Source organism: Mus caroli, chromosome 3 (genome assembly GCF_900094665.2).
Source record: "Mus caroli chromosome 3, CAROLI_EIJ_v1.1, whole genome shotgun sequence".
NCBI lineage: Eukaryota > Metazoa > Chordata > Mammalia > Rodentia > Muridae > Mus > Mus caroli.
Window position 1 is genome coordinate 77,446,961 of NC_034572.1, and position 10,540 is coordinate 77,457,500.

At 48.7% G+C, this 10,540-nt stretch overlaps 1 protein-coding gene across 1 annotated transcript in view; it reads left to right on the plus strand.

Moving 5' to 3' along the window:
* Positions 1-6,485: 6,485 nt before the first annotated feature.
* The window catches only part of Tmem154 (transmembrane protein 154), a 38,741-nt gene continuing 34,686 nt past the window's right edge, over positions 6,486-10,540 (plus strand). The window contains exon 1 of the mRNA XM_021158876.1: positions 6,486-6,709. Coding sequence (XP_021014535.1) covers positions 6,646-6,709 — 64 coding nt within the window. The 5' untranslated portion in view covers positions 6,486-6,645. The remainder of the gene's footprint in view (positions 6,710-10,540) is intronic.

Genomic DNA, 10,540 nt, shown 5'->3' on the forward strand with positions numbered 1-10,540 from the left:
TCATTACTATTCACCCCTCTCTCTGTGGATGCAGCATCTTCTAAAGTGCAGCGTGTTTGGGGCACTGCACACACAGGCACCGTCACATGGGAGTCTTTCACAGCAGTTTCCTAATTCTCTTACAGTTTGCTGTATTCCCCAGACCTTGGTGTCTTTGTATTTCCCAGTTTTGTTAGCATTGAGGATTTAGCTGGCTGGGATACCATCAACTGTAAACATGAAATGTACAATTAAATGGGAAAACGGACTGGAGCGGAACTCTTCTTGCCAAGCACACACAAGGTCCTAGGGTCTGTCCCTCCCAACACACACACACACACACACACACACACACACACACACACCTCAGGCATTGAGAAAAGAAAGAGACGACACTGAGACCATTGATCTGAATGCACATTTTAGAGTAGACTTTGCTTATTAACACTATGTGTGCTTCACTTGCAAACATGGTCTAAGAGACGTGGGAGAGCAGGGAAGACAGGAAGGTATGATCAGAAAGGAAACGGCAGTGGAAGGAAGATTAATTCCCTCTAAGAGGTGTGGGAGGCCATCGATGCTTAAGATTGCTAGGAGGGGTTACAGATACAAGATAGAGCTTGTTGTGGTCTGATGGGTCTTGCAAGGATGGTAGAGGAAGGATGATGTTGGCCCAGCTTGGGAAGTATGGAGGGAAGTTGGGGATGGGGGCTCGGAGAAGGGAGTTAGGAGGGAGGTTGGAAGAGGGAGTTGGGGAGGAAAATTGGAGAGGAGGGATGGGAGGGGCATTGAGGAAGGAGTTTGGGGAGGAGGGTTGGGTAGGAGGATTGGGGAGGGACATTGGGGAGAGAGTTTGGGGAGGAGGGTTGGGGAGGATCATTGGAGAGGGGGATGAGGAGGAGGGGTGGGGAGGCACTTATGTGAAGGTCTCTTTCCTTGAAAGATCATTTGGTAAAGAAGCCTAGGCAGATGAAAATTACATACAAAGACTCACTTTTAGTTCCAAGATGCCTTCAGGGCAGGCCAAGGGAGAAGAAATAGGTTATTTAGTTCAGACTTGGTGAGAAAAAGGGACACATTTTTTTCCCCCAGAAACTAAAAATGAAACTCCAGAGCAGGTTTCTTGACTTATTTTTAGTTTATAAAAATCCCCCCGAGTTCATTAAAAATGCGAGTTCTGGACAGTTGCCATGGAGATCATCACTCAATAGTTCTAGGGTCTGGTCCTGGACTCTGAACTTTGATAAGGTTGCCAAAATAACTCAATTGTGGGTATCCTCTCTAGAAAAGCCCGCTATAAGAAATACCATAAAAGAAAATTTATTCATTTACTCATTAGTCCTAAGCGCCGAGGACAGACTGGAAAAGACAGAAAGTCCCTGTCCCTGGGAAGACTAGCAAATCACAGAGGCACATCAACTCTTGGGGCCAGCCCACTGGTCTTCTTTCTCTTCTCAGGCCCTGCCCAAGGACCCAGTGGACCTCAGCTCTGCACTCTGTCCCACATGCCAGTTGCCCCTGCCCCTGCTCCCCCCTCCCCCATCCACAACCCTCCTATCTTGTGGTAGCAGGCACCTTGACCCTGGAAGATGTCCTGAAGGAGGCAGGGGCAGCAGTGGGGGCAGCGGGAGCCCCTGTATCCTCAGTGAGTCGCTGAAGGGTCTTGTGCTCTGCTTGAATAGACACAGTGTCTGGACAGGAAGCAGCTCCACTGATACCATCTCAGAGCTTTCCTTTCTTAGTGTTTGACAGGCGTGAGCAGTGGCAGCAAGTGTGAGGGGGCAATTCGAGCTCTGCCCTCCATTGTTCCTTTGCAGTGGTCCTGGATACTGGGACTCTTGGCCCTTGGAGGCAGCAGTGTTATCTCTCTCCCTCTTTGGCCTGAGATCCTTCTGGTTCTGAGGATATGACATCTGTCTGGAATCATTCGGGGACCAGGACCCGCAGGTTCTGTTCTCTGGCTCTTGACAGCTGTTTGCTTTCTCCTGCCATCTCTAGTTCTAACAGCGTGAGGACCATGCACCATGCAGTGCAGTGTCTGGGTGTTGGATTCCATGTGGTGCCTTCAAGATCTTTAGCTGTCGAATGGGAGGAGGTGTGCACCTGTCCTTTTTGCGCTATAAGGTACCTACATTATCAAGCCAAAGCTGGAACAACCTTGGCGGATGCTTGTTTAGCTGCGAAGCTGCACTTCCTGCCACTGTTCTTCCTTCTTTGAGCAGCTCCGCATGCGCTATGAAAGTGAATGCAGGAAAGGACAGAGCACTCTGGGCCCCAGTGTTGCAGCGCTGGAGGTCAGCACAGGAAGGCATTGGGAGCAGACTCCCCATTGAGCCTCAGCAGCCCACTCTTGAGATCACAGAGGGAGAGGGAGGGCTTAGACTCATCACAGCCATTAGTTTAGCCAGTCACAGCTGTTTAGAAGCAATCACAGTTGTGAAGGCTTGTGTTTTGGGTCAATCATGGCCTTGCCCCCTAGTCATGGTAGTCTCTCTACCAGGGAAGTGCCCCTCTCCACCCTGACAAAGGCAAAAATGGTTCTAGGAGGCTTAGGTCTCTGTGGAATTGTCTTGGTTAGGGTTTTACTGCTGTGATCAGACACCATGACCAAGGCAACTCTTATAAAGACACCATTTAATTGGGGCTGGTTTACAGGTTCAGAGGTTCAATCCATTATCAGCAAGGCAAGAACATGGCAGCATCCAGGCAGGCGTGGTGCAGAAGGAGCTGAGAGTTCTACATCATCATCTGAAGGCTGCTAGCAGAAACTGACTTCCAGGCAGCTAGGACTAGGGTATCAAAGCCCATGCCCACAGTGACACACCCACTCCAACAAGGCACCTCTTAATAATGCTGAGCCAAACGTATATAAACCATCACAGGAATGTTCATGATTACCGATATTACCAGAAAGATGGTCCAGTTGGCTTTAAGACCCAGACTCCCTTCTCTCAGGACGGCTTAGACAGCAAGAAAAAGTTCAGTACCTGCTAGTTACCATGTTCAATTGTCCCATCCATGGCTCCTCTTCCTCACAGAGAATGGGCTCTGGAAGGAGCGCTCGTTGACAGTAATAGCAATGTTAACAGCTTTTAGCAATGCTTCCATAATACCTAACATGTGCCTAAAGCCCAGCAAAGCCTAAGTCCCCCTCATCTGTCTCACAGGGAGTCAACTACCTAAGTGACTAGCAAGGAGTGTGGGACAAGAGCTGACAGCCAGCATGTAGGGACTGGGACTCCAACAGTGCAACTAGATTTGTCAGGAAGCTGGCAGGCCACTCGGAGTCTGGTAGTGCCCCACTGAAGGCAGGAAGCAAGCAAGCACCACACCCCTCTCCTGGTTGCTGCTCTCTGCACACACAGGGGTTTATTCTCCTCTTGCCCCAGCTGTCGCTCCTACCTGCTCCCTCTGGCATGTCTTTGGTTCCCAGAGCCTTTAGTGGTTTTCTGCTCTTCTTTCAATATGCCTTTCAGATGGCTGCAGCCACTGTTGGGGTCAGTAACCTTGTCTGAAGGCCTGCTCCTCATTACTAAGTACCAAGGAGCTGACCGTGCCTTCTGTGGAGACATGAAAACACTCTGGAAATCTTGTATTGGTGCATGCGTGTGTGTGCGCGCGCATATGTGTGTGTGACTGTGTAGGGGGGTGGAGTGTGAAAACAACAGTGCATGTTGTATAAGTATTGTGAGTGTATATGAGGTGATCATAGAAAGACCGAGTATACAAATGGCCGCTGCAGATCGTATGTACAGAAGCACTTGGTCTCTGGATCTGTACCAGCCCTGAAAACCTCTCCCTCGTCTGTCTCCAGCAGCCACTCCAGAAGACAGCTTGCTATAAAGCCAAGTTGCAGGAAGGTCACTGTTTGACAGCGACTCTGATTTGTATCCCTCTCTCTGATTCTGGAGAAGCCAAGGGCAGACTGTTCACCAGTCACTGAGAACAACAGCCTGAACTTGCTAGAGTTTCTGTGGCCGGCAGCCTTCTGCGGAGCCTGCCTTCATATAGCCTGTCATTTGATACACACGCTGGGATGCTTTCCCAGACCCCGCCTGTCTAAAGATGTCTGACAAAGATGTAGCCAGCTCCCCTGCTAAAATGCGTTTGGAATTAACTGGCCAGTGTTTGTTCTTGTTTGCATTTATTCCATGGTGTGCAGGAATGTGTGTGGAGGGGGAGCTTTGAGTGTATTTATGAGTATTGGGAGTGTGCACAACTATGTGTACACCTTTGGTGTATGCACCACTGTTGTGTGTGTGTGTATGAGTGTGTGAGGTGGTACTGCATTCTTTTAACACTACATGAAGGTATGTGTGTGTGTGTGTGTGTACATGCCCATTCCTGTGTATGTTGACAAGCACACATCTTGGACAGAAGGGGACTGTGGACAGGAAGCTGGCACACACAGCAATAGCTTCATGCTTCTCAGTTGGGTCCTTGGATGTCTTCATTCTCTATGGTCCCCACAGAGTTGAAGTCAGGACACCTACAGAAAGCAATGACCGTGTCGAGGAGTCACTTCTGTGGCTTGAACAGGTGGCTGGAAAAGCCAGACTCTCTAGGGAAGGGAGTAAATGACTTTAGAAAATGAGGTACTCCGTCGTTCATCTCTGTGGCCCCTTGAGCTTGAAGAGGTCTCAAGGCATCTCCAGGACACTGGGACACCACGATCCTTTTCCTCTTGCTGTCCCAAGCCATCTATAGACACCTGCGGGCCTGCCAATCACAAAGATCAGTGCCTCAGAGGGGCAAAGCTGAGGCACTGAGTTCCAGCTGAGAGGTGTGCCAGAACTTAATCCAGAAACCCTGGCAGCCACTTTCCAAAATTAATGGCTGGTGAAATGAGAACAAACAGAGGCAAATAGCCCTTTCCTACCGCACAGTCTCTGGTGATCATAGCTGCAGTGGGTGGGTCTCCAGAGTATCACCACTTTCAGATCAATGATGGTAATTTTCTTTCCTTTAACACCCACTGCCGCACGCTGAGGGTCTTAGAGAACACAGAAGTCAAAGGAAAATGATACGCTGCGCAGGGGTTCTCTCTCTGCGGTCTTGTTTTCTGTTGCCCATCGTTCTGACAGAGTGGTGGTCAGAATCAACACAGGGCCTACACACCAGTGTGTCCACTCCTTCGGGTTCAGCTTAACACCTACTGGAAGGAATCAGACAGACAGCCTTGCCCTTGTCAAATGTGTGCCAATAGCCTTGCCCTTGTCAAATGTGTGCCAATAGCCAAAGCAGCTTCTCATAAGACGACAGTGGGAAAGTAAAGCCTGGAACTCCCAGATCCCCAGCTTTCTCTTTTGCAGGTGTGTGTCACAGCTGGAGAAAAGCTCACGCCCACAGGAATAAGTGCCACCCAAACTCTGCACCATGGGGTCTTGGAGCCAGGGGCCTGTTGCCTCTCAGTGAGTGTGATGAATGAATGGTTCTTTCTCTGCGACTTTCAGACCGATCATCCCGTTCTGAGCACATCTGTTTTCTTTTCTCCCAAGGTATCAAGAGTGGATCTAATTGTCACTAAGCGTCCAGAAACACACTGATTGTCCTGGAAATCACCACTACTTAGGTCCACAAGAACTGGAGCAAAAAACTGAGAAGTGGGCCAGAGAACAAGGTCATGGTTGCCTTTGGGGGTGGGGAGGTTGAGGAACCCAGGCCACTCGGGACGCTTACACCTAGCAGCTCAGCTGAGACAGGATGGGATGGGGGCGGGGGGGGGGATAGTGCTGGGTTTGGAGGAGTCTGAGGTTCAGCCTCACCGTCTTTGCCTCCCTGTCTCTAGGCTCCGCTCAGCAGCGTGCATTCTAGCCACCCCAGGATGTAAAAGACCCTCCCTCCTCCTTCATTGTTTCCATTGGATAGAATTTCTAGCCTCGTGCTAATCCTCTTCAATCCTGTTTTGCTGGTTCTGCAATAACAAAGGCCACTCCCCACCTGCAGGTCCCCCAGTGCAGAGGCTTCCTTGCAAAGACATTTCTCCTGGGAAGCGGGGTGTAGCTTTGTCTGTAGATCCAAATAGAGCCTCTCCGGAGCAGGTGCTGAGTGGGCGGAGGAATGAGCCTGGCTGGCCCGAGAGCAGTTTCCTGTTGATTGGGCCTGGGCTGTCCATCCCAACAGCCACTAAGCACGTCAAGTTGTTTACACTTAAAATTAGGTTGACTTAATGTAAAAGTTCCCTTCACACGAAGCTCGGTCCTTTGCACCGTGGGCAATGGGGCTATTACCAGACAGCGCTGATTTGAGAAAGTGCTGTCAGCACTGAGCTCAGGCCAGCGCTACCCAGGGCTCTGCGGACAGTTCCAGAGACCCATCAGAGAGATGTGCAAACTTGTCAAATCGGAACGTCTGTGGTCCAGGCTCCCTCCCAGTGCCGAATGACACCTGAGCAACGGAGTCTGTTTCTCAGGGACAGAGAGGTGGAGGCCTGGACTCCAGAGGGCTGGGGAGGTGCTGACTGAATCAGCGCTGGGCGAAGCAGCTCCTCTGTTGCAACCCTTGCCAGTCTGACAGGCTCCTGCGGAGTTACATCACTTCCTAAAAATCAGGCAAACACCTCTCCTTCAAGTGAGCACCGACCCAAAGGAGCAGGAAACAGGAAATGTGCGCGTTAGAGGGAGGCCGGGGCTTCGCAGCATCCTGAGCGCGGGTGAGCCAGCTGACATGACCGTGCCCTGTGCTGCGTTGGTCTTGGCCCTGGGGCTCGCGTTTGGTCAATCCAGCCAGGGTAAGCAACCTCCAGCTGGGAGGGAGGATACGCTAGCCTGTGCGTGCCCGGGGCTACCGGACTCTTTCGGGGAGAGTCCCACCCAGAAAACCTAATCCTTTCGGTGAAACTTAAAAGCCAAGAAAATTAAAACTGTCTTTGGGAGGGCAGGGCTGGAGGATAGATCTTGCTTTCACCGCAGCCTCTTTCGTTTGCTCTAAACCTCTGGCTATCTTTGCCTTTTATGATCCTTGTAATTTATCAGCTTTACTGGGCATATTAAAAAACCATAAACTTTTCTGGCAGTTCATGGAAAAGAATGTTCCAGTCTGCTGAAAGACAGAAGTAATGGTTTCATTTTAATAGCTGAGAAGCCTGCTGGTTCCAAAAACCACTTGGGCGGTGAGGGGTCGGGGAGGGGGTGGGGGAGAAAAGAAGCAACTAGGGTTTGGAATTTACTGCGGAAAGCATTTGGGAAAAGATGCAAATTTGACATCAGCAGAGGAGTCAACAGACATCCCCTGAGTAACATCCAGAGAATTATTTGATATGCTGTTCTTTGATCTTGGTAAAATGGGGGATATTTTCTTTGCACCCATTGTAACTAATGGACATTTGCTTTCAAGGCTAATATGATTATAGGCAGTCAAAGGTATTGGAAGAAACAGTACTACATCTCGCTCTCTCTTTTAATTGATTTGTGTCTGTGTGTGAATTACATATCATGCACCTGAATCCCACCAATTTCCTAGTCCTCCCACCTCTGCCCTCCATCCTTGTAACCTTCCTCAACATCTTGCCATGGAAGCTGTGGTGTGTCACATTATGTCACACAAGTACTACATCTCCATACCTTAGGGTGAGCAGCAGCTGACTGGCTCTCTTGGCAGTTGCTACAACAAGCTAATGCCCTCTCGGTGCCTCTGAAGTCTGTTTGACTTGTCCTTGGTAAATACACTTGCAGTCATGGTTTCTGCGAACGGGTAGATAATGCCTGCTTCTAGGGAAGGGCTGCATCTAAAGCAGAGGAACCTGTGCTGTTGTTTAAAAAGGATGGGTGACAAGAGCCACTGATGTCACAGAGATGCAGCTTACTGAAGGTTGGCAGGCACACCTCTTTCAGCCTGTCTGGCAGGGCACTCTTTATGTGGGGAACCCAAGTGTCTGAAGTAGAAAGTGAAGGGCACATGTGTGTGTGTGTGTGTGTGTGTGTGTGTGTGTATTTCTTTCAAATGAGATAGGGAGTCTATGCTTGTTTTGTGCACTGTGCTTTGGCAATGGAAGGAGTCATGAACACACAGGGACAATCCTCTTCCGTTTACCTTTGATTTTCCTAAATGCTGTCAGAGCGTAGCATACACTAGGAACTCAGTGATTGCTGATACATATTAAAAGCATCCCAGGGATGGCTATGAAGCTGAACTTCATGACTCTCAGAGCCATGAAAGCAGGTAGCACAGAGGAAAGTCAGGAGTCAGAGTTGAAAACTTGGTTGCAGACACATGCAGAGAAGGTCTCTCTCCATAAGCTACTGTGCTTCTTGGGCCCTGCCTGTATCCCCAGCATCTAAAAGATGCAAAAATACAACTTGCAGAAAGCTAGCTAGTAAAAGCTGCTTACTTGGACATGAGTCAAGGGAAAGGCTAGTATTAAAGCTTAGTTCTTAAACTGATCAATGCATATCCCTGATCAATGCATATCCCTGATCAACGCATATCCCTGATCAATGCATATCCCTGATCAATGCATATCCCTTTGCGCCAGTGGTGCTTTAGAATATGAGTTAGATTGTAGGACATTTATATCTTTTAGTTATTTTTTTAAAAGTGTCTGGGGATGTCTAGGAGAAAAATCCAGTCTCCTGAACAGAGGCACTCTCTAGTGCAAGCAGGTTCTGAGATCTACCCCCAAATGAAGCCTTTGTATCGGCAAACAAGCGGGCTCATCCCTGTGTGTCAGCCTCTCCTTTAATAGCTAGAAAGCTTGGTTCAGAATTGAGAACCATCCCAAGTGAAGTTACCCCCTGAAAACCAAGCAGGAGGCAAGTGGGAAACCAGCTTTCCTTGGGTTTTGACGAAATTGATGAGCATAGTTTAAACAAACTCTGGACCAACGCATCTCAACCAGTGTAGCACCTTCAGAAAGCTGGAACTGAGGTATTTATAGGAAGACCAAGCTCTGTGGTTCCTGCATATTAGTGACAGAGTTCGTGTTGGCAGAGACCTGTCCACAGGAAAATGAATGGTTAGAGTGGGGTTAATCGCGTGAGCTGCTGTAAGGGAAGTAGGGCCTGAAATAGATGCAGAGTGAGCAATCAGAGAAGCTGGGGATTAGCTTAGTTAAGGCCAGAGGCAAGATGAGCCAAATGCCAGAGCCACTAGGAATTGGGGTGCGGGAACCTGGAGAGAAAGAATGAACGGTCCATGGTCCACACACAGAGGCACAGCTGAGAACTGATGGTGGGGGGTTACAAAGAAAAGAAGAGTACAGAAGAAAAGATAAATTCTGATATTGGCGGTACATGCCTGTGATCCCTGCATGGGATGGGGATGGGGGAGGACAGAGGTCAGTGCTTACTTGGTCATATAGTCTCAACAACAACAACAACAACAACAACAACAACAACAACAACAGCCGATCAAACCAAACAGGGGATGAGACTTGGAAGTCCCTCAGTGTCTACAGTTCCAAATTCCAAGAAAGTGGGAAAGAGAGGGCCTTCTGGGATGAGTTCAGTTCTGCAAAGACACACTGTGCCCTGTGCTTGGCCAACCCACTACAGTTTGCACCACCCTCAAATACTGCCCACAATGTGGAGAAACAGGAACCAGGAGGGGCAACCTACACTTAGCTCGCCTACTGAGCTTTTGATTTTAGTGATCATTATTTGCATTTCTAGAGAGTCTAGCATTTGTAATTTTTCTTGGCTTTTTACTTAAGCTAACTTATTTATCCCTCTCGTTCACGTTATGCCAACTCTTATCTACTGGATGATTTTCTTCAACTCCGGCTGTTTGCTGTGTCTGTTGAGGGCACTGAGGCCAGAGCCTGGCATGCAGGGAGCAGCTCACCTGTTTAATTTAACTCCAGATTCTCCTCACCAACCCCTAACCCCTGGAAAGTACAACATCCCTTCTCTGTCTTACCCACTAGGAATGAAGCCATACATGTGTTGAGCTTAGAGGAGATCATGACTGGGCCTCAGTTTCACCAAAGCCTTGGGACAGGCAGACAGTAGGACTCAGTCCTCAGGTGAGGTCAGTCAATAAGCAGGAGTAACCACAGAGCCAGGAAGGTGGCCAGAGAGAGAGGCAAAGATGACTAAGCTAGACTGAACATTTAAGGAAGCTTGGCTTCTACAGGATCAGGGTAGTCTCAGTGACGCTGAGTGCTAAATACTGTTAACTACTCCTAACACACCCTGTAGGCAATGGCCTGATGTTCTAGCTTTAGCCTTTGACACAGTTATTGGATAGGTGATCCTTAAAAGCATTATATTATATGGTCTCAAATACTCTGGAGTCCAAGTCTTTGTTTGAGGCAATCCCCATGACCAGTTAGGCTTTGGATTTTCATTTCCTCTACAATCTCGTTTGTTTACTGTTTTTTTGGGGGGGGTGTTGGTTGTTGTTTTATTATGTTTTTTGAAATAGGGTCTATCTCTGTAGCTCAGGCTAGCTCAGAGTCATAGTCCTCCTAGCTCAACTCTCTTAGTGCTAGGGTTCCCAGTCACCTTTGCCCCTCCAGACGTGATAGCCAGGCCTTCTTGAGATTTCTTTATACATTTAAAGGCAGTGTCTCCTATTTCATCTGGTATTTCTAGCTGCTGCTCAATGGGCACATTTTCTTAAA